This window comes from Umbelopsis ramanniana, assembly GCF_025399195.1.
Source record: "Umbelopsis ramanniana AG unplaced genomic scaffold K450scaffold_22, whole genome shotgun sequence".
NCBI lineage: Eukaryota > Fungi > Mucoromycota > Umbelopsidomycetes > Umbelopsidales > Umbelopsidaceae > Umbelopsis > Umbelopsis ramanniana.
Genome location: NW_026252108.1, coordinates 91,302 through 113,897, shown reverse-complemented (window position 1 = coordinate 113,897; position 22,596 = coordinate 91,302). Strand labels below are relative to the sequence as shown.

General features: G+C 43.6%; 10 protein-coding genes across 10 annotated transcripts; 4 read left to right on the top strand and 6 right to left on the bottom strand.

Annotated features, from left to right (window-relative positions):
* Window positions 1-242: 242 nt before the first annotated feature.
* Window positions 243-2,204, bottom strand: K450DRAFT_237813 (uncharacterized protein). The gene is made up of 5 exons (XM_051588485.1): window positions 1,735-2,204; window positions 1,629-1,660; window positions 1,503-1,551; window positions 1,225-1,440; window positions 243-1,145 (listed from the first exon to the last, which is right to left on the bottom strand). The coding sequence occupies exons 1-5, from the start codon at window positions 1,869-1,871 to the stop codon at window positions 605-607; spliced, it is 975 nt and encodes a 324-aa protein (XP_051445300.1). The 5' UTR covers window positions 1,872-2,204; the 3' UTR covers window positions 243-604.
* On the bottom strand, window positions 1,527-3,371 carry K450DRAFT_237804 (uncharacterized protein). The gene is made up of 7 exons (XM_051588484.1): window positions 3,217-3,371; window positions 2,931-3,131; window positions 2,811-2,860; window positions 2,618-2,749; window positions 1,735-2,556; window positions 1,629-1,646; window positions 1,527-1,551 (listed from the first exon to the last, which is right to left on the bottom strand). Exons 2-5 carry the CDS (start codon window positions 3,116-3,118, stop codon window positions 1,988-1,990), a joined length of 939 nt encoding a protein of 312 aa, XP_051445299.1. The 5' UTR covers window positions 3,119-3,131; window positions 3,217-3,371; the 3' UTR covers window positions 1,527-1,551; window positions 1,629-1,646; window positions 1,735-1,987.
* K450DRAFT_237792 (uncharacterized protein) lies at window positions 3,228-4,808 on the top strand. Its single transcript, XM_051588483.1, has 7 exons — window positions 3,228-3,371; window positions 3,436-3,475; window positions 3,551-3,630; window positions 3,691-3,789; window positions 3,859-3,985; window positions 4,068-4,201; window positions 4,280-4,808. Exons 1-7 carry the CDS (start codon window positions 3,336-3,338, stop codon window positions 4,433-4,435), a joined length of 672 nt encoding a protein of 223 aa, XP_051445298.1. The 5' UTR covers window positions 3,228-3,335; the 3' UTR covers window positions 4,436-4,808.
* A 699-nt stretch (window positions 4,809-5,507) lies between these two features.
* On the top strand, window positions 5,508-7,847 carry K450DRAFT_237785 (uncharacterized protein). The gene has a single exon (XM_051588482.1). It carries the CDS (start codon window positions 5,563-5,565, stop codon window positions 7,762-7,764), a length of 2,202 nt encoding a protein of 733 aa, XP_051445297.1. The 5' UTR covers window positions 5,508-5,562; the 3' UTR covers window positions 7,765-7,847.
* Window positions 7,848-9,141: 1,294 nt separating this feature from the next.
* Window positions 9,142-10,492, top strand: K450DRAFT_237781 (uncharacterized protein). The gene has a single exon (XM_051588481.1). The coding sequence runs from the start codon at window positions 9,543-9,545 to the stop codon at window positions 10,281-10,283; it is 741 nt and encodes a 246-aa protein (XP_051445296.1). The 5' UTR covers window positions 9,142-9,542; the 3' UTR covers window positions 10,284-10,492.
* A 553-nt stretch (window positions 10,493-11,045) lies between these two features.
* Window positions 11,046-12,855, bottom strand: K450DRAFT_237774 (uncharacterized protein). Its single transcript, XM_051588480.1, has 4 exons — window positions 12,047-12,855; window positions 11,855-11,936; window positions 11,323-11,786; window positions 11,046-11,225 (listed from the first exon to the last, which is right to left on the bottom strand). Exons 1-4 carry the CDS (start codon window positions 12,433-12,435, stop codon window positions 11,186-11,188), a joined length of 975 nt encoding a protein of 324 aa, XP_051445295.1. The 5' UTR covers window positions 12,436-12,855; the 3' UTR covers window positions 11,046-11,185.
* A 35-nt stretch (window positions 12,856-12,890) lies between these two features.
* On the top strand, window positions 12,891-16,644 carry K450DRAFT_237761 (uncharacterized protein). Its single transcript, XM_051588479.1, has 4 exons — window positions 12,891-13,736; window positions 13,825-14,060; window positions 14,144-16,359; window positions 16,455-16,644. Exons 1-4 carry the CDS (start codon window positions 13,085-13,087, stop codon window positions 16,459-16,461), a joined length of 3,111 nt encoding a protein of 1,036 aa, XP_051445294.1. The 5' UTR covers window positions 12,891-13,084; the 3' UTR covers window positions 16,462-16,644.
* A 1,488-nt stretch (window positions 16,645-18,132) lies between these two features.
* Window positions 18,133-19,197, bottom strand: K450DRAFT_208955 (uncharacterized protein; the record flags this gene model as incomplete). The annotated part of the gene is made up of 1 exon (XM_051584769.1): window positions 18,133-19,197. The coding sequence occupies one exon, from the start codon at window positions 19,195-19,197 to the stop codon at window positions 18,133-18,135; it is 1,065 nt and encodes a 354-aa protein (XP_051445293.1).
* Window positions 19,198-19,965: 768 nt separating this feature from the next.
* On the bottom strand, window positions 19,966-20,858 carry K450DRAFT_237752 (uncharacterized protein). Its single transcript, XM_051588478.1, has 3 exons — window positions 20,436-20,858; window positions 20,247-20,319; window positions 19,966-20,128 (listed from the first exon to the last, which is right to left on the bottom strand). The coding sequence occupies exons 1-3, from the start codon at window positions 20,830-20,832 to the stop codon at window positions 20,071-20,073; spliced, it is 528 nt and encodes a 175-aa protein (XP_051445292.1). The 5' UTR covers window positions 20,833-20,858; the 3' UTR covers window positions 19,966-20,070.
* Window positions 20,859-21,299: 441 nt separating this feature from the next.
* Window positions 21,300-22,525, bottom strand: K450DRAFT_237747 (uncharacterized protein). Its single transcript, XM_051588477.1, has 7 exons — window positions 22,334-22,525; window positions 22,142-22,192; window positions 21,989-22,060; window positions 21,853-21,897; window positions 21,620-21,780; window positions 21,522-21,548; window positions 21,300-21,450 (listed from the first exon to the last, which is right to left on the bottom strand). Exons 1-7 carry the CDS (start codon window positions 22,490-22,492, stop codon window positions 21,330-21,332), a joined length of 636 nt encoding a protein of 211 aa, XP_051445291.1. The 5' UTR covers window positions 22,493-22,525; the 3' UTR covers window positions 21,300-21,329.
* Between the last annotated feature and the right edge of the window lie 71 nt (window positions 22,526-22,596).

The following is a 22,596-nucleotide window of genomic DNA, read 5'->3' as shown; positions in this document are numbered from 1 at the left end:
TGTAGCGACAGCTTGCCCAAACGACATTAGACTTCAGTTATATTGGGGTATTTCAGTGAAATCGCCATTGTGCCTCTTTGCCAGAAAGGAGTCCCCTTAAATTCTGTTCCGTACCTTCAAAATTGAAATCGATGTCATGAATGCAATAGTACTATAGGAAGAGCGTCATTCGCTACATTTAAGAATATCGCCAGGTAACAGAACCCACTTTAAAACTCTGTGTCACCCTATTCTAGTGTGCATCATTTTTGTTCAGTGGTCCTGAAAAACATAAATCACTATTGCAGTATGTCCTGTTTGTGCAGTCATTGACTTTGACTAGGTTTGGTGCTTACGAAACAGCATGTTCTATATACACAAGATACAATGAGATCTTAGGCATACGCTTATGGCAAATTGGTGACTTCGTTAAAACTTCGATATGTATCATGTTTTGGCAATGTGAAAACAGCACTCCACAGTGGATACATCAAAGTCTTCGTAAATTCCGTGTGAAATACATTATTTGACGAACGATATATTCTATCAAGAAAGTAGCTAGATTTTATGACGGGTGGTGGAGTGGAACAGGGTAAATGAAAGCATAGCTGATGCGATCGGGTTATCATTCATTCACCATTTGTGACTGGGGTCGTGTACCTGGCAAAGACATACGATTACGTATATCTGATATAATGGACGAGTCTGATTTGTTGGAATGAGCATATAGTCGTGGAGTACCCAGCAAGATAGCGCCTTCTGTCATATCTGGAGTATCCCGACCACTTTGCTGTCGTAATTGCTCTTGCATGTCAAAAAATCGCTTTACTTTTTCATGTTCCTTCCTTGATTGATATCGATGGAGTAGCCAAAGGGCGACCAGCACTATAATCATAAAGACCAATATGGAAACACCAATTGCTACCCAGGTTGACATAGGTACCTCTTTGAAAGAATCAGGTGGGATACCACAGTAACCAACGCCGCCAGCGCCGTTATTGAAGCAGGAATTGCTGAAACACTCTCTATCTTGTGTACATTGCTCTCCATTCGCTAAACCTTGGACACACAATCCACTGTTGCAATAGGCTCCAACGGTACAATTATCTCTTTGGAACGTTCCTGTCATTTCTTCACCAGTCTGCTCTGAGTATGTGAACTGAGTTCTAAAGATATCGTACACGTGCATAATAAGAGTTAATGGGTTGGCGTAAAGTAAACGAGACTGCACGAGATGTTACATACGATTCCACACCACAGAAGCCGCCGATCGGCACACCTTTGATCACGCAAACATAATTCAGACATATAGCAGATGCTCCACCCACGCACTCGTCGTCTCGATCCAGCTCGCAGCGACCGCCCTGCGCTACTAGTGGCGTACATTGTAGACCATTATCGGGGCAGTATGTTTGATCCATACAACGAGATGGAAACTTATAGGTAGAATTTGACCAACCCCTTATCAAAAAATAAAAATAAGCACAGTTATACTATAAATAATACAAGTTCCAACGACTTACTTTAGATAGTTTGTGTTGACACAGGTTTTGAATGCACAGGTGCTGTTTTCTAACATCGCGATATCATTCTGCATTTTAGACTGACGTTCATTAAAGGTCAGAAATATAAATATAAAATCAACTTACGAGCACAAGCATACATGCCTGTTGGATCATCACTGAAAAGCTCGAGCCATTAGATATGTCAAGGTAAAAGGAGCGAGTTGTCAATAGGGTCAGGGGTTAAGCTCACCAAGCGTCAATATATGTTAGGTATGCGTTGAGGTGACTAGTGGTGGGATCGCAGGGGTCACCAAAGTTAACAGCCAAAATGAAAAGTGGACAAGCCAGTACAATGGCAGCTATTAACAAGTGTTTGATGTTCGGCATTAACCAGAGGCAGTTATGCTGAGATGTTAGGAATTAGAGGAATAGAAGCGAAGTGACAAGACATCCCAGGTAATATCAATTTTTTTTTTTATTTATAGTATCAGCTGCCGTTTATGCTATTCTGATTCCTGATATTTCCAGCCGTTTAGCTTTTCTTGCACTTCGTCACCATACTTCTTGACCTGTTCTTCATCTCTGCCTACAACGCTTACAACTACTCTAACGCCGTTGGAATCCGTACCCCATTTTGGATACGAGCCAATTTTTACTGCAGATGCACGTCCCTGCAGATCTAACAGATATGGGGCAATTTCGCCTTCGTTATGCGAAGTGGCAATTTGTGCGCGGTAAAATTTCGTGTCCTTAAGGCCACGCTTTTCTATCAAATCGAGAATCCGTGGAGTGAGAGAGTGTGCTAGGCTCTCAAATAGTTTGGGAATACCTGGCAATATATGCACATTGCCATTGACGACAACGATCGGAACCCACATATCTTCTCTGGTTCGAACGATTTCGGCGGGATGCGGGAAGATGACCATTCGCTTGCGAGCTTCCGTTAAAGACCAATCATTGATTCTCTTGCTTGAAATGTCGATCATAGACTGACATGTCGCATCATCCAGTTTCAGCTCCAATCCAAAGGCATGAGCAATTGAGCTATATGTTATGTCATCCAACGTAGGCCCTACTATCCAGTTAATACCCTCCACACAAGATTGAAAACGTCATCAAGAAAATAACTCTACCTATACCACCGCTTGTGAAGACCAGATCGTACTTATTCGACATCTTCCGTACCGTTTCGGCAATTTCGTCGCGATCGTCGCTTATAACCTCAATTCGTTTGAGTTCCACTCCAAGGTCAAAAAGCATTTTGGCTAGCAATTATTAGATTTCGATGTGAAGTAATAAGATAGCCAACTGAAAAATCGTGCATACCAAGATAATTAGCGTTGGAATCTCGAGTTTTTCCATTTAATATCTCATCGCTAGGGAACAAAATCCGAGTTAAAAAACATCAGATACAGTTTCAACAAGAATACGTAGTAATAGGCCTACCCAATGATACAGCATGCAGCGGTTACGATTTGAGGTTGACTCATAGTTTCAGTCATTATATATGTACGGAAAAAAGGTCGTAGTGGTCTAACAGAGTGAACTTTTGCCAATGGCTCCTTGCAAAAAGTTGTGTTCAAATGCACAAATGGCCGTGAATAGGGTAATAATGTCCGAAATGTTTTGAGCATTCACACCTATACTCTGGATAAGGGCCATATAAATACTGCTTTAGTATCTAACCTCTTTGTCTTCAAATTGCAAGCATCCTGGCTCTTCATTTACTCACCTGTTGCGACAAAAACCCAGAGACAACGATTTCCGATATGACCGTGAAAATCAAAAGGCAGTCAAGTGATCTTCGCCTTTGCCCCTCAGCTTCTATCTCTTTACTTTATCATTCCGGAAATGTCGGCCAACAGCTTGGTATTTTCTCTTGAAATGGTAACTAGTGTAGCTGTTCTCCATTTCGCTTGGGATGCTGGCAGAATACTAACTTCTTGTGCAGACAGCCGTTTCAAAAAGTTACTTGAAAGACGTATTGCGTGGTAAGTGTGCAATCGCCAACCAATCCAGAAAGCTATAACATCCCAAACAGACGAGAAAATTGAACAGCTTCTCAGCTTTATTACATTCTATATTCTTTCATCGACTACTCATCAACGTAACGCCTCGTGAGGGACACTTTCTGGATACCACTGTGGTAGGTATAATATCAGTTGAATCCCCGCAAAACGACCCTTTAATCGAACCTCGGTGATAGTCAATGACAGGAAACAAGGAGGTAGAAGATTTGATTGAGGAAAAAGTGGTAGAATTTTATATGGGTATGTCAACGGGACAAGCCAAACGGCAAGGAAAGGTATCTAAATGTCATTTTGGAGAGGAATCGCTGTGGTGTCCTTTGCATACTCACACTGAATGATATCAGATAGCAGTACTCTTTTATGAAAAGCGGTTAAAAAACAACTGGTGGCAGTTTTCAAAATCGGAAGAGCTCATATGTTGGGAGCAATGGGCGATTACAATTACGGTCTTGGAGCCGCAGTCTGAGCAAGGTACATTTATACAAATTTACTTTATTACTCATTATGGCGGTGACTATATTCTTTTGATTCACACAACTCATCCCAACTTTAGAAAAACAGAAAATACGGAAATCAACGGAACGTCAGCTGAACCAAAATTTGATGAAAATACTAAATATCATCAATGACCATAAGGAACATATACCCTCTATCACCACCACCGAAGGCAATCCATTTCCATATCAGGTAGGTCTATGCTCCTAGAGTTTGCCTTTGATAACTATGAGCAGTGTATATCCATTTAACATCCATCCTTTGTCGCAGATTGCAATTCTTGGTTCATCAGAATCTTGGGCGGCTATGATCAAGAGACTGATAGTTACTGATGCACCCGTAGATAGTAATGGTGGCGTGACCTCAGGAGGTGGAGGTGGTAATTCTGAAGGCAACACAACTACTGGCAATCGAATCAATAATTGAAAAGTAGGATCAAGTATCTACTAGTCTACCCCCCCCCTTTCACAAACCTTTTTTTGCAAGATCTTTTTCGTTTACATAATCAGATACCATTCCTCTTTTCTATAACTGGGCTTATGTTCGTTGATGCTTTGTAATAGCTGGTCTCGCAGGTCCGTTTAAGAAGCTTTTAGCTTTTCCTATTCCTAAATTCAAAATAGGTTTTCGTCATGTCTATGGCTATGGTTTAACGCATAAGCGGCTAGTAACTATACGCAGAGACATTGATTAACCTGGCTTTCGTTAAGCTACATCTGTAGAGCCTCCGCGCTTTTAATGGCGATAATTTTCATTTTAGTCTTAACGGGTTAAAATAAAATGACCGCTTCCGAACGCCATTCAAATTGAGTGCACAGAATATCATACCGTAAAAATGATGGACAACACGATCTAGCCATGGCCGGGTTCCAGGTGTTCAGGCGGGCATCGTAAGGTTTACAGTTCAGAACATGCAGCTCAGATGACGTGAGGTACGGTCCCGAGTCAAGATGTGCACAACAAGACAATGGACTTTCATGCAAAAAAGGATCTGATAAGCCAGTCAGATCGCTTTCAAAACCTGCATGCGTAACATAAAATGTCGGTGAAAGCGGGTGCGGGTCAGTAATTTCGTTAAGTTGGGGAAATATTAACCACCACTCTGGTTTTGGAGGTGTCGAATGGATTTCCAGGAAGCTAAAAGCTCGAAACCCCGCGACCATGGAGCAACTTGTTGCCAGGGATCAACCAAAACGTTTTAATTTCTACATATTTAACCACTCCTTAAAATTCGTTTCCATGTACAATTGAGCATGCTTTTCTTTCTATTGATGTGTATGTTTGTATCAAAAGAAAAGCATTGATAATGATGGACATGAAGCTTGCTCATTCTAACTGGTATTCCTACCTCAGCAACGGAGTCATCAGATTTATTATCAGATTCTTTTGTCCGCCCCCCACCGTGTTTGAAAATAATAATAAAGATGGTGCGATGGTAAAATAAAAAAAAAAGTTTCGGATCTGATAATTTTTTTTTTTTTCTTTTTCCTTTTTATTTATTTATTCGCCTCTACTTGTTTTTGTTGCCTTGGAAAATTACTCTTGCACCAAAAATGTTTACCAGGGCATTGGTATTATCCAGCTTCTTAACCCTAATACAAGTTGCCAAGACCGTCCTTGCTGACGAACCCATATGCTACTCAGGTTGTCAAGCTGGAGCTACCACCTATTTGTTCTCCAATTGCAGCAGCACAGATCTCTCGCTGGTCGATTTCGCAAGTTGCCAATGTGGAAGTGTTCCCTACTTAGGTTCTATGGCACTTTGCTATGCAAATAACTGCAAAAGTGAGGCTGCAGTCGCATGGGACTATTTGCAACAAGATATTTGTGGCGGCCTTGCTGCAAATACCGAGTACATCTCAACTCTAAATAACGCTACGCACTATATCCTCCCTGGATCTACAATCGACAAAACACAACCTATCTACTCCACAGTGCTATTCAGCCAAGAAGAAATTGAACCTACGTTTCGTACTATCAATGAATACAACAGACAGATATGGCTTGCAAATGTTTACGGAGGAGCTACCAACGTAGTCGTCCTCATATACATTATTCTTGGCGTGATCAACAACATATACCATCACCTTGGTTTGAGAGCAGCAAGAAGTAGAGTATCAAAGAAGAAGTCTATGATTTCCCGATCCAGCCAGTATTTGAGAAAGAAGTTCATCAATCCTGCATTATTCCACAATGGCTTACATAGTCGCCAAGGTCGTCTCCTCGGTGTGCGAGTGACAATCCCTACGCGTATTGAAAGCATTGCCCTTGCCATTTTCTTGATTGTCAACATTGTCATCTTGTTTCCCAACTATCGCCTGTTTACCGACAATACATATTGGCCAGACAACAATCCTTTGCAACTTTGTCGCTATATTGCTGATCGTACTGGCATCGTCTCATTCACACAACTTCCTATGGTGTTTTTATTCTCAAGCAAAAACAACGTCATGCTTTATGTCACTGGCTGGAGTTACGACCGATTTACAGTCGCTCACAAATGGATCAGTCGTACCATGTTCTTCCATGGCTTGGTTCATTCCATCGCATACACGGTATACCCCTATCTCACTATTGGCTACGACGGATGGACTTTATACAAGCTGTATGCTACCGACTTGTACTTTCAATATGGTATCGTCGCTACCATTCTGGGTGCATTCATTTTGGCAATGGCAATGCCGACCTTCCGCACTCGTGCCTACGAATTTTTCCTTGCTACCCACATCTTTATGGTGGTTTTCTTTATGATCGGTTTATGGTACCACGTGGAGTACATCCCGTTAATGGCTTTCATGCCTTGGCTTTATGCTTCCGTAGCTATCTGGTCGTTTGATCGATTTATTCGCCTTGTCAGATTGATTCTGCTAAATATCAAATTAGCCAAAACCGGTTACCAATCCTGTGTTGCCCGAGTACTACCAGAAGATTGCATTCTGCTACAAGTCCCTGCAAACCGCCCTTTCTTGCGAAACATTCGACCTGGTGCATATGTCTACATATATGTTCCTTCTATCTCGCTATGGCAGTCTCATCCTTTTACAATTGCCAAATGGTCCGAGCCATCTAGTCTGGAAGCATCAGTTAATGAAACTCTTCCCGTCCCGGAGACGGATATAGCTAAAACCGAAGGAGACAGAGCATCAGCCTCCGGTTCTTCAACATCTCAAACCTTCAATGGACCTAGCTTTGATCTCTTAATTCGACCCCAACGAGGTCTGACTGCCAAGCTGTACAGAAAGATTTTGGACAACCATAAGCCACTCGAGCTAAATGTTATCATTGAAGGCCCTTATGGACATACCGCACCGATGGATCAATACGACACGGCAGTTTATATCACTGGTGGTGTAGGCATAACTGCCTCATATCCCTATTTACAGAAAGCCATCACCAAGAGCCCTGGAAGGACTAGACATATTATATTTATCTGGATTGTTCGCACTAGTCAAGCCTTGCACTGGGTTCAAGAGGATCTCTGCAAGCTTTTGAAAGAAGCAGACTCTTCACTCGCCATAGACGTGGAGATTTACATTACTAAAGAATCTCAGGCTGAAGACCTACCAAAACCATTGGCCGATTCAATCCACTTTGGAGCACGACCCAACGTGATAAAGCGAATCAACGAAATTGTGACGGTCTCCCCTTCGTCGGTTGCTGTCCTTGCATGCGGTCCTCCTGGCCTGAACGACGAGGTTCGTTGTGCAGTCTCTGAGGAAGGTATTCCATACTACGAGGAATCATTTAGCTGGTAGAAATCTTTCAGCTATAACGTTGAACATATGTACACTTACTATTATGTACCTTTATTTACAAAATCATTCACACTATTTCCCCACTCACTAAAATGCATTCACGGTACTCGATATCTTTGCACCTTCTACTACCATTATGGTTTCTTTTATATGAGGCGTAAATTTTTATAGCGTTTTGCTTGCGATTGCAGTAGTGCGTGGTGCTGATATTTGTACTGATGGTACCATTTGGAGAAGTGCAGTTGAAGAACTTGACAGCGGAGTCGACCACCAGTATACGGTATAGTATTGCCTTATGGGAGTATGATAATCTTTAATGTCATAGCTGCCACATCGCGTGAACTCATTGAAGGAGCATAGTATACATTCTTCCAACCTGTGGTTAAAACAACTCATATGCGCATGTACCGAAGTCGCCCCGGTACACCAGAATAAGAAAAAAAAACTCCGTACAGACTAGGCAAGAAATATCGAAGTTACTGCGCGAATTTCGAATTGAGACGCTCGTGTGACAGGAAATGGGTTTCGACGCTCGATATAATGGTTACGAGATTACAATAGTATCCGACGGGAATAAGGTATTGAATGAAAGCTGCTAGACAGATCAAGATCAAAAACCAAATGAGAGGATGCTGCTGTTGGGGATAGGGAATAACCCATACGTTTTCCTTGGAAACCAAAGTTAAGATGATGTTGCATCAAGCCCGTTTTCACTAGATCAAAGTAACCGGCCTAAGGAGACAGTGATGGATAAGTTGAGTAGCCATCCAAATTGCCATAGCTTATGTAAGAGACCGCAGTCAGATCAGAGTGGGACACAACCGTTAGCCACATCAGACCACGAAGTTTATAGAAGGCCGGAGATCAGTAAATAGAAATAGCCATAGAGAACCATGGGCTAAGAGAGTGAAGGCAATACGACATCACTCAAGACGTTGCGAGAAAAAATAAGAAGCCGAAGACGGTGCTGAGTAAATCGAAACACCATACGAATACATCAGATCGAAAGTTGATACCCGAGGGAAACGCACTGGCTGAACATGGCGGTTTGCTGGACCAAAGCAAAACACGGATGAGGGCACGGTGTTAGTCAGCTCTCATCAACCACGGCACGACATCTTTTTAATATTTGAAATCCGATTATTCACCAAGAAGCGAATTCGACGCCCTCAACCTATAGTTTGTATTGGGTAGCCCTGAAACGATGATTTTTTCTACCCTGTGTTTCGGCAATCGACATGCCGCGATTTTACTGTTGTATCGGAGATTCATTTGTCGAGACCTCACACGGTTACTTAATTATCCGTGGTGAACAATAGTATAAGAAAGGCTTTCGAAAGCTTTCATTGTTGTTAACAGTCTTCTCCGCTGCTTCAAGCTTAAAAGCGTAAATCTTTCTTCCACAGCTATAGCTTCCAGCGTCTCAACTCCAGATCGAACTTCCAACATGTCCAACGCTAACCAATCTACCACAAGTTTCAACAACAATCACGTTGAAAGAATTGCTATTGTCGGAGTAAGTCGATTCAAAAGTAATATGATTTCAAGTCTGTCTGCGTCAGCATGTATTAACAACCTTATCTTCGTAGGCAGGCGGCCAAATCGGTGGCTACATCACTGAAGCGCTCCTAAAGACAGGTAAATTCAAGATCACTGCTATCACTCGCAGCGACAGCACCTCACAAGTTCCCGCCGGTGTCGAGGTAAAGCGCATTGATTATGACAATCAAACATCCATTGTCGAAGCTCTTCAAGGTCAAGAAGTCCTTCTTATCACCATGGGCACCAGAGCACCAAGTGATCAGCAGACAAAGTTGATCGAAGCCGCCGCTGCTGCCAAAGTTCCTTTTATCCTCCCTAATGAGTTCGGTGGCGACAATGCCAACGTGGTAAGTCGCGAGGATGTCTTTGTCAACGCGGCCAAAACTCAATACCGCGATCACATTGAAAAGCTTGGAGTGAGCTCTTGGATCGGTATCTGCACTGGCTTCTGGTACGAATTCAGTCTCGGTCTCGGCAATTACGGAATTGACATCAAGAATCGCTCCGTGACCTTCTTCGACGACGGCAATACTCGTATTACCACCTCTACCTTCCCTCAAGTTGGTCGTGGAGTCGCACAGCTGCTCAGCTTGAAGGTTTCTCCCGATAATGAACAAGATACCACTCCATGCTTGAGTAACTACAAGAATAAGTTTGCCTACATCGGTTCCTTCACCGTCAACCAGAGAGAGATGTTGGATTCCGTTATGCGCGTCACTAACACGACTGAGCAAGATTGGAAGATCCAAAGTCGCCCGATCCAGGACATATACGATGAAGCCTCACAGAAGCTTCAAAAAGGAGATTACTCTGCCTTGGTTACGGTACTCTATTCACGCAGCTTCTTCAAAGACAATGCGGGTAATACTGCATTAACCAGAGGCCTTGATAGCGATAAATTGGCCTTGCCAAAGGAAGATTTGGATGAATTTACCAAGATTGCTGTCGAAAGATCGGAGAAAGGTATTACCTACTAGAAGAATAACCCTGTGAAGAATAGATACCAGTCATGCATGTCTACTCCTAAATGTATAAATAGCTAGCTTTACTCACTGGTAACATATGTCTCACTGTCTTAACAAAAATATAAAATGGACAAAGCTAGAGCCACTCCTGATTTCAACTTTAATCGCGTTGATCGTCTGATGAAACAAGCTTGGGGATTGAGCTTGTTTCAAGCCTTGCACCGAACTTTATCAAAGTGAGTGATTGGCAGTGAGAGGACAGCTAGAATAGCATCATCATTTTATGAGCAGAGGAAAAACATGTAGATGATGTAGCCGTCATGACGTCGAATCGAAGCATTCTATTTGAGGCTATTGAGGATGATCCAGGAGACTTCTTTAATCTGTTGTACAAAGATCATCCAAACACCCTGTCAATATTGTTTTGCCGATGTTTGATAAGTCTATTATCTTAAACTTTAATAACCATTTCACCAGTTGCAGAACCTGCCTGGCGTGTTTACGCTGCTTCTCTTTTCATCTTGTGATGGTTAGAAGTCGAGAGATCATCAATCCGACTGTGAATTCCGATCTGGTGACTCTCGATCTAAACTCAGAAGCCTATCCAGGGATATCCGACTTCTTACAAATATGATGGCGTTCGGCATGCGACCTCCGCCAAAGCTTGCACCATTCATGCACAGACCATCCTTTGTTTAAAACAATGTATTTTCGCATCATAGAGTTAGGGCGAAAGAGCATTTGGGGGGTACGTGACTGTTGCCCATAGACAAAAAAAGGTATGAGTTATACATGTGAAGTGAAGGATAATAAATGATCTCTATGAATCTCTAAAGAAGGCTGGTAATTTTTTTTTATGAATCAAGGTTTGGCTGGTTGACAATGTTCGGAATAACAATGATCATAAAGCTCGCTTATTGAGCAATTTCAACACCACCGGTAGCACCAAGAACTCTGTTGTAAAAAGCGGAAAGTTAATAAAAGCGGAAAACAACGTAAGGCATACACTAGTTCAATCTGGCTCTAAAAAAAAGACCACCAGAATACGTACCTCTTGATATCACCGTAGATGGCGAACTGACCAGCAGTCAAGGTAGCAACCATGACAATACGAGGAGCAAGACCAGTGAAAAGACCCTTAACACCGAGTTCCTTGGACATGGTAACAAGACGAGAGGTGACAGATTGACCTTCAGCACCCTTCTGCTTGTTGATCTTGGACAACAAGGTATCAGCGGGTTGAGAGATGATGGCAGCAGCAGTACCAGCAATGATACCGGAGCCCAAGTTGACAGCGGTGACAGTGCTGTTGGAAAGTTGATCCTTAGGCTTTCCAATGGACTTGTAGATGGATTCAGCAGCCTTTTCGTAGACGACGAACTTGGCCATGGTGTAGGGAACTTGCTTGAACAAGATGGGTCCGAAACCAGAGTAGAAACCTCTGATGACACCCTCCTCCTTCAAGATTCTAGAGAAACCGCCCAACAAACCATTGGCGAAAGAAGGTTGAGAGACCTGTACATAGTATAAGAGAAATTAGAACGGCTCTCGACCAAACCGGTGATATGGAAAAGGACACTTACGAGACGAATTCTGGTAGCCTCAAGAGGGCAAAGAGCAACATCGGCGAAGAATTCAGCAATAGCAGAGGAGACAAGGTAGATACTATTGGTAGAAAATGTATCGGTTAGTTTGGATGAAATTTTTGGCACTCCGGCCATTACCGGAAGACAACACCAAATTATGAGTCAATGACCCAAAGCTATGATACTTACGCAGTTCTGTTCTCCTTGGCCTTCTCAAGACCAACCAAATCAATGGCAGTCTTCTTCCAGAATTCGTAACCACCGAACTTGAAGGCACCTTGGAGGAAGTAACCAGCAGCAGTGGGTCCGAAACCAGTCAAAAGGGCACCAGCACCCTCGGCAGCGATGACTTGACGGAAACCACCAATCATACCCTTGTTGTAGATCTCAGGAGAGAGCTGAATACGGGTCTTAACGACATCGACGGGGGTCATAGCACCGTGAGTGATGGAGCAGCAAACAGCACCGGCGAAGGCGAAACGAGCGTAAAGGTTGGCTCCAGAGGGGGGAGCAGCAACATCACCGGCGGGAGCAGCGGCAACGAAGTTCTTTTGAAGGGCAGATTGTGATGGGAACATTTCTGGTGAAGTAGAGGAGGAAGATGAGGAAAGTATCAGGCACTGTCCCTGTCACGGCTCTTAAAAAAAAAAATTGGAACAAAAAAAAAATTTGTGTTGACGTCGAAGGATAAACAAGGGTGGAACTTTGCGGGTAATTGACCAATAAAATTCCAGCTATTGAACCACTCTCCCTTGGTTATGACTTTGTTGCCATCTTTAAGGCTTTCTACCATTGGCCTTTCGACTGTGTAGTCATAAATAATGACCATGGAAAATGAAGGTTACTTGGATACATAGGGTTTTAACTCTATGATGATGTTCGTTTTTCAGTCTGAATCAAGTTGGTCTTGAGTAATATCATTGGTCCCATGGATAGAATATATGGGGTTCTTCAGGTCAGGTCACGTCAAGTCAGCTAAAGTCATGACCTGGTTGCTCTTTATTCAGAGAAACTTGAGTATTTTTAACCCTCTGCTCAGTGAAATGAATTGAATAAGCGGATTTTCCCTCGGAAAAAGTGCTGGGCCGGCCAAAATGACGGTCACCCGGAAAGTGCCGTCCAGCCAGCATGAGCCAAGGCAGAAAAAGAACCCTTAAAGCGAGTAAACAGCGGGGTACACAGAAGTGGTTTTTTTCTTTACATTTTTAATTCCATCTTTTCCCCATAATGTATCGATTCTCTCGTGCCATGAAGCCTTTGGCTTCTAATGGCTCGCGTGCATTACACATGTCTACTCGTTTGCCTTTGAAGCAACACAAGAATGTCGCTGCATTCCACACCATGTCTTCTCGTTTGGCCGCTGCAAAGACAGCTCCTGAACCTAATGATGTTTTCATGCAAGGCAATTCGGCTGCTTACATTGAAGAAATGTTCGAAGCATGGCTCAAGGATCCTTCCAGCGTCCATCTTTCCTGGCAGATTTACTTTAAGAACATGGCTAATGGTGTCAGCCCTGGCCAAGCCTACCAGCCCCCTCCCACCATTGTGCCATCCGCCTCTGCACGTTTGCCTGCCCTCCCTGGCGCACAGATGGCCACTGGTTCATCGTCTGAAGTCATTGATCATATGAAGATTCAATTGCTTGTTCGTGCTTATCAAGTTCGTGGACATCACATCGCCAACTTGGACCCTCTTGGTATCCAGCACGTCGACCTCCAGAGCAGCACTCCCAAGGAGCTGGAATTGAGCTATTATGGTTTCACCGAGAAGGACTTGGACCGTAAGTTCACCCTCGGTCCTGGTATCTTACCTGCCTTCATCGATGGCTCCAAGGAGATGTCTCTTCGTGAGATTGTTGACAGCTTGAAAAAAATTTACTGTAAGTTCGGGATATGACGGAATACTTTTCGGATTAGGACTATGTTGGTTCATATGTATTTACTGTTTATTGTTTTCTTTCATTTCAGGCGGCTCCATTGGTATTGAATACATTCACATCCCTGATCGTGCTCAGTGCGATTGGATTCGCCAACGCGTTGAAACACCTCAACCCTTCAAGTACACCAAGGAGGAGAAGGAGATGATTTTGGATCGTCTTGTGTGGTCTGACAGCTTTGAGCGTTTCGTTTCAACAAAGTACCCTAGTGAGAAGCGTTTCGGTTTAGAAGGTGGAGAGAGTTTGATTCCTGGTATGAAGGCTTTGGTAAGTGATTGACTGATTCCTTGTTGCTCGATTTTGTGAGAAAATTTTTTGACATATGAATTCCGCTTTTTACCACGCTTTAGATTGACCGCTCGGTTGATCTCGGTGTCGAGTCCATCGTCATTGGTATGCCTCATCGTGGTCGTCTTAACGTCCTTAGCAACGTTGTTCGCAAGCCCAACGAATCTATTTTCTGTGAATTCTCTGGCTCCATCGAACCCAGCGCTGAAGGTTCTGGTGACGTCAAGTACCATCTTGGTATGAACTACGTTCGTCCTACCCCATCTGGCAAGCGTGTTCATTTGTCTTTGGTGGCCAACCCCTCTCACTTGGAAGCTGTCAACCCAGTCGTTCTCGGCAAGACTCGTGCTCTTCAATTCTACAGCAAGGACGAGAACCGTGATCACTCCATGGCTGTTTTGATGCATGGTGATGCCGCTTTTGCCGGTCAAGGTGTCGTCTACGAAACCATGGGCTTCCACGATCTCCCTGCTTACACCACCGGTGGTACCATTCACATTGTTGTCAACAATCAGATTGGTTTCACCACTGATCCTCGCTTCTCCCGATCAACCCCTTACTGTACCGATATTGCAAAGTCGATCAATGCTCCCGTCTTCCACGTTAATGGCGATGATACCGAAGCTGTTACCTTTGTCATGAAGTTGGCCGCTGACTGGCGTCAAACCTTCAAGCGTGATGTCGTTATTGATCTTGTCTGCTACCGTAAGCACGGTCACAACGAAACTGATCAGCCCAGCTTCACTCAACCTAGAATGTATGAAAAGATCGCCAAGCAAAAGCCTGTTTTGGAAAAGTACACCGAGCAGCTTAAGGAAGAAGGCTCTGTTAGTGTTCAGGAAATTGAGGCAAACAAGAAGCGTGTTTGGGAAATTCTTGAAGAGAGCTATACCAAGTCCAAGGATTACAAGCCTACCTCCCGTGAATGGCTTTCCAGCTCATGGCCCGGTTTCAAGTCACCAAAGGAACTTGCTGAGGAGATTTTGCCTCACTACCCTACTGGTGTCTCCACTGAGACTTTGCAACAAGTCGGAAAGGCCATTTCCACCGTTCCCCATGATTTCAACATTCACCGTAACCTCAACCGTATCATCCAGCAACGTGCAAAGAACTTGAACGAAGGCAAGGATATCGATTGGTCTACTGCTGAAGCCCTTGCATGGGGTACTTTGTTGTTGGAGGGCAAGCACGTCCGTCTTTCTGGTCAAGATGTTGAACGTGGTACCTTCTCTCAACGTCATGCTATCTTGCACGACCAAAAGAACGAGACCCCCTATACTCTCTTGGGCAACATCTCTCCTGAACAAGCTGCTTTCACCATTTCTAACTCTTCTTTGTCTGAATATGGTGTCCTTGGTTTCGAACTCGGATACTCTTTGGTCGATCCTAACTCTCTCGTCATGTGGGAAGCTCAGTTCGGTGATTTTGCCAATACTGCCCAATGTATCATTGATCAATTCATTGCTGCCGGTGAGAAGAAGTGGCTCCAGCGTACTGGTCTTGTCGTCCTCTTGCCCCACGGTTATGATGGTCAAGGTCCTGAGCACTCCTCTTCTCGTGTTGAACGATACCTCCAAATGTGCGATGACCATCCCTACGTCTACCCATCGCCTGAGAAGCTTAACCGCATGCACCAAGACTGCAATATGCAAGTCATCTATGCTTCCACCCCCGCTAATTACTTCCACGCTTTGAGACGACAGATTCATCGTGAATTCCGCAAGCCTTTGATTATGCCCGTCTCCAAGGCCATGCTCCGTCATCCTTTGGCTCGCTCCACTCTCTCTGACATGACTGGTAACACCTCATTCCAATTGTATATTCCTGAGGCCCACCCAGACCATCTCGAGGCTCCTGAAAAGATCACCAAGCATATTCTGTGCTCTGGTCAAGTTTACTATGCCTTGTTGCGTGCTCGTGAGCAGAACAAGCTCAACAACATTGCTATTTCTCGTGTTGAACAGCTCAATCCTTTCCCATACGAGCAAGTTAAGGAACATGCTGACAAGTACCCCAACGCTGAAATCATCTGGTGTCAAGAAGAACCCTTGAACATGGGTGCATGGTCTCATGTCCAACCCCGTATCACCACCGCTCTCTCTAAATCCGAGCATCACTCTGGCAAATCTCCTAGCTATGCTGGCCGAGAACCCTCTGCCTCTGTTGCCACTGGTAACAAGAAGCAACATTTGCACGAAGAGTACTCTTTCCTCAGCAAAGCACTCCTTGGCGCCGCTGAGAAGCCCAAGGACGTCCAGTCCGGTGTTCCTGTCTGGGTGTAAGGCATTGTATGACTAAATACGCTGCTTGACTTACAAGCAATTACTGTTTCCTTCTCTTTTTTTACATGTCACCTTTTATTTCCTTCTTTAGTGTTTAAGAAACAATGCATTGCCGAGCCTGATGAAAACTTCAGTGACTTGGTTCCTTCCCTTTACCTACTTTTTTCTTTCTTTTGGACGCCATGTCCTTTCTCCCTCCTAAAAACTATTCTTTCAAAGAAAAAAGTATTCGAATAAATATAGATGGCGATTTCGTTTTTTTTTATTCTCACTATGTATGAATGTATGCACTGTTTCTGATATCTTTGGGGTGTGTTGGCGGGCAAAGGCGAATAATTCAATTCGTTTCAATTTATTGGGAAATGTACTGCATTACTTCTCAAAATTGATACACACTTTGCCTATATGTTTGGCCTGAAGCAAATACTCATAAGCTTCTCTTACCCCGGAGTCAGTAAAGGGAAATACTGTGTCAACAGCCATGTGCAAGTCGTTGACTACAGCAAATCTGACCATTTCTTCAAGTTGTTGTTTGTTGCCTACCATGATTCCACGAACCACAGCACCCTTACCCAAGGCAAGGGCTGCAACATTTGGACGATCTTCAGGTCGAGGGTTGCCGCCTAAGTGTCCAACAACCGATATATTTCCGCCATAGGCTACGCATGCCAAAGACTTTGCAATGGTGGCTATTCCTCCTGTTTCGATGATATAGTCAGCGCCTTGACCATCGGTAAGCTTAAGCACCTCTTGGTCCCAATCTGGCTTGGTCTTGTAGTTGATAACATGGGTTGGTTGGTACTGCTCTTGAACTAGCTTCAGTTTTTCATCTGAAGAAGACGTGATGATGGTCTTCGCTCCGGCAGCCTTGGCAATTTGAAGCGCTGTCATACTAACGCCTCCGGTGCCCAAAAGGAGGACGGTCTGTCCAGGTTTTAACGGTACGTTGCCGTAAAGAGCGTTCCAAGTGGTCACACCAGTGCAGACTAGCGAAGCCGCTTCAGCATCGGACATGTTCGTATCTTTGGGAATCTTGACCACACCGTATTCAGGCAGTACAACATACTCTCGAAGCACACCGTCCAATGGGCCCCCTAATCCAGAATTCCAGTTGGTGGGTGCACCGTATAAGGCATCTTGTATGAAATTGCCAATGACTTTGTCTCCTTTCTTGAAGTTGGTTACCAGAGCACCGACTTCCTCAACGACACCACACATGTCGGAGCACGGCACAACAGAATCTTTGACGGGAAATGGATATGTTCCGTCCACAATAGCAATGTCACGGTAATTGAGAGCTACAGCGCCTATCTTGACCAACACTGACTGCTTATCAACCGGTGGAAGAGGCTCCTTAAACGACTTCATGCCATCCAGCGTAGCTCCGAATGCAGATAAACGAAATACAGTGTGCTTCTGCGCATTCATGGTGAGTTTCTTTAATGTGTAAGATACACGGAAAGATTGTTGTTTGCTTCAGGTACTTATATACCTTTTTGCTAGCATGAACTGGGGCAGAAAAAATTGGAATGCTTATTAATGTATGCAAGTTTCGTCGACTTGAACACCGCCCAATTCGCTCAATACAGAGTGACCCAATTGTTGACAGCATGAAAACATTGTATTGAACTACGCATTGAGAGCAATCTATTTATTCATGACTTAAACACAAAATGTTTTATTTGCTTATTCGCTACAAATATACTGCTTTTCAATTATACTGATCCCATATCGTACTGTCCACCATCTTGATGGTATGACCATAGGTTCTACTTGGGTACAAGGTCATGTGTGAAGTTGATACATACTTTACCCACATGGCCAGCTTGAGCCATATACTGGAAGGCTTCCATGACTCCACTATCACTGAAAGGAAATTCTTTATCTACTGGCAAATGGATATTGTTCACTACAGTAAACCTGACCATTTCTTCAAGTTGCTGCCTGTTGCCAACCATTATGCCGCGCACAACAGCACCTTTGGCTAGGGCAAGGCCGGCCATATCTGGTCTTTGATCTGCAGGACATGCTGCTAAAAACCCAATGACAGAAATGATGCCACCGAAAGCAACGCATTGCAAAGATTTTTCAATGGTGCCGGCGCCGCCAGTTTCAACAATGTAGTCGGCTCCATGACCACCGGTGAAATCCAAAACTTCTTTTTCCCAGTCTGGACACTTCTTGTAATTGATAACATGGGTTGGTTTGTAAGCGCGTTGGACATGCTTCAGTTTAACATCTGAGGACGATGTTACAATGGTATTTGCACCAGCTGCTTTGGCAATTTGCAGTGCTGTGATGCTGACGCCACCCGTGCCCAAGACAAGCACTGTTTGTCCTGGTTTTAGAGGAACATTGCCGTACAGCGCATTCCAGGTTGTTACTCCGGTACAAACCAGAGAAGCCGCTTCAGCGTCCGTCATCAGGGCTTCCTTTGGGATCTTCACGAGTCCATGCTCGGGAAACACTGCGTACTCTTGGAGGACGCCATCTATAGGACCTCCCAGGCCATCGTGCCAATCAGTGCATGGGCCATACAATGCATTTTGCATAAAGAGAGAAATGACTTTGTCGCCTTTCTTGAGGGACTTGACCCTGGAGCCTGCATGATGGACTACACCACACATGTCTGAACATGGAATAACAGACTTCTTGACTGGGAACGGGTAGGTTCCTTCTGCAATAGCAATATCGCGGTAGTTCAATGCTACAGCACAAATTCTGACCACAACCTGATGTTTGTCCAGCTCAGGCATGGGTTCCTTGTACGACTTGAGCGCGTCCAAGCTACTTCCCTTGTCAGGTAGACGAAATACTGTATATTGATTTGTCATTTCCTTCTTTTTTCTGAGCTGTAGAAATTAATGAGAAAAAAGCAATAGTATTGACGTAGCCGCAAAGTGCTAGTTTATGGAATCCAAACTGCATAGTCGAAGTCACTTTAGCATAAAACATTTCACCAGAATTATATCACAATTACTTTGCTTCTGAGGCTATCCTATCATCGAACGATATGATGAGACATTGCATAAAGATTCATGGAGAAATGAATATGATCAATATCATTCATGCAAGTGTATGCATTCAGACAGATGAACAGTTAAGAGAAGGATGTGAAAGATGTCTCATACATTGCCACCGCCATAGGTTGACTAATCACGCTGGCATAGGTTTAAAAAGCACTTTTTATAACTTTACTATACAATAAAATGGTATTCTGTCGTCTATGTTATTCCCCAACGCTGTAATGCGGTCCTCAGCTCATTATATACCGGGTCCTGGATGTCGTCTAACAAAAGAAATCAATTGATGAGCGACAAGAAGGTCAAAATGGGGTTTTAAAAACACTACAAAGGGATCCTTACCAGAAGTAAAAGTACCACCAACAACGCCGTACGCATTACTAAGGTATTCCCATAGTGAGGGTGATACAATGCTGAATCCACCAGTAAACGAACCATTGGGTCGAGAAATGTGAGAAAACCGTCCGTCGTCATCAGTCAGATGCTGATTGGTGACCTTCTCTTCGGCAATTCGTCCATCACACAAGCTCAAGAACCATTTAGTCATCCAGAGTCTATCAATAAAATAATACTTTTCTCCTCGAAGCACTGCGAGCTTGTCAACTTCATTGTAGTACATTTCGCGCTCCGCTAGACATCGCCTTCGCTTCTTCATTTCCTGTCTACCCTTCTCGCATCCTTCCGTCAAAGTTTCCAGCAAGTTGTCGACATACTGAGATTCGCTTGGGTCACCTCGAGTTTCACCCAGCTGATGGTCGCAGAAATAATTGGGGTTAGAATAAATGCCATAAGGGTGGCAAAGGAATGAGAGCAATGTAACACTTACAATTCTAGAGCATGTGTAGCAATAGAGCTGCAACATGTTAATTCGTACGAGGATGCCATGGCGAGCCTTTTCAGCAGCGTGGTATCGATAACAGCATTCTTTACAGTCTAAAACCAACATAATTCGATGACATAAGGTGAGTTGCAGGTAAATTGTTAATAGACCATTATTAACCATAGATCGGCAACAGAAATGCATTTCGCCATCTGAGCGGATAACTTACACACACGAGTTCGTCCGGGCCACATGTAAAAGCATAGGCTACTTTCGTCATGCTTTCGACATGCCATGCAAACGAGCGGTGTCTTGGATTCAATGGCGGCCTGGTATCGAGCGGAATAGTGACGTTGGACTACTTTAGGGGTTATAAAGCTGAGATGTGGACAAATTCTATTGTGTCGTGGATCGTCCTTGCAACGTTCGTACATTTCCTTCCACGATTCGTCGGGGACCTTGTAGCTGACACCGAATTGCCTCAGGACCATGAGTTTCCATGCTGACTCATTACCGCAGAGGTTGAGGAAATGTTTGCTTGTTTGGCTCAGGTTCAAGTTGTTCTCGTCATCCAAAAATCCAATAACATTGATAAGCAACTCTTCCGATAGTTCATCTAGGAGCATCGTAAAGTACTACTGATGAATGGGCGATAAGGCGGGCTTGCACAGGAGACAAAAAAAAAGGGCAGCGGGTTTTTCCCAAATTACAGCAGTCACACTTCGAGTCTCAGATAGAGCACTGGTTGGTTTATAACCAAAGTAAAAAAAAAAGAGTTCGTTAAAAGTACGTAAAAGGTACGTCTAAAAGTGAGTACAGAGACCCAAGGCACATAGATAACATAGTAATAAGAAAGAATAAAGGTTGGAAGAAGCTATGTTGTGGAGAAGGTACGGCAATCTAGTTAATGAAGTTACTTTTCTCGGCAAAGAAAACATATTATGGGCAATCATGCCATTCCGTGTTGATCAAAGGTTCAAGTTTTGCTTTTCTTTCTTTCAACTTCTTTGAAAAAAAAATACAGACGAAAGCTGATTTATTTTCTAGCTTTCTTGGACTCTGAATGGGCAAGGATAGAAGTAATTAGATCATGGTGACCACCACTAGGTAAAATGGATCTTCATCACTTACTGGGTGCTTCCTCTTCTTCTTCGTCATCTTCTTCGTCATCTTCGTCTTCTGATCCAAGTTCAATCTCATCAAGATACTCTTCGTCGTCGGAGTCATCTTCGCCATTGTAGTAGCTATGCAACGAGAGGAATTAGATATCCACACACACACTGTATCATCACACTGCAGATGTAAAACCACTTACTTGATGGCATCAGGGAAGAAATCATCTCTGCATGGAAATTATTTGTTTAATACTACGCGTGGTGCACCTATATTTTCAAAATACTCAATTCAAAATACCTGAAGAAGGAGCCGATGATATGATCGTCATTGCTAAACCAGTCAATGAAAGATGTAGCCTCCTCATCAGCAGCAGCCGCCTTGCGCTTCTTTCCACCCTTCCAGTTGATAGTTGACTTTACAACTTCAGCTGATTCACCATCATCGCTAACGGTAATTTTCTGCAAGCCAAACGATTAGATTTAAATCATGAAACACGAGCCAACTGGTAGAATGCAAGTAATCAGCCATACCTTGGTCAAAGTCTCATTTTCAAAGTCATCGTTCTTTGCGAAAGACTAGCAGGAATACAGGGTTAGTCAATGACCGGGGGATCTCCAAGACAAGATGATGTAACGGAGAGCCAAATAAAAAAATTTAACTACTTACCACACTAATAGTATAAGTGTCGGGGTTTTCATCGTCATGCTCGACGTGAAAGTCAGTGATGTTGTTCAAAAGCTGTACACCGCAAAGTAAGACGCTAAGTTAGCTACTGAAACATGAAAAGAGATCGATAAAAGAAACTTCAGCAATACAAACATCTTGATCAACGTCTTCAAACAAAGTGACCATCATTTGGTTGTTGCCCAACTGCGCAATGAAAAATATGAAGTTAGCAACGCGGGCTCGTTTGATTTGTAAGAAACACTGGCTCGTAGTACAACAACAGCTTTCCTCTCTCTCTGTCGACCTCAACGTAGAGGTGGCATAGTACTGTGTGGGAGTACTTACGGCAGTTCCCCAAAAGTTAGGGACTTTCTTGAGGATTTCGCGTCGTTTAGCATAAATGGGCTTCATGAGCTTGTTTCTCTGAAGGAACAGTTGTCTATCGGCATCAGCAGTGTCCTTGCCGATTCTTTCGAGCTGCTGTTGAATTTCGTCACTGATCATGTTGGAATGAACTTTTAGAGGGTAGGGATGTGCGAGAAAACACAAAAAAAAATGCGTTTTTGTGGTTCCAGTGACTGTTTTCTGCAGCGCTTTCGTTCCCAATT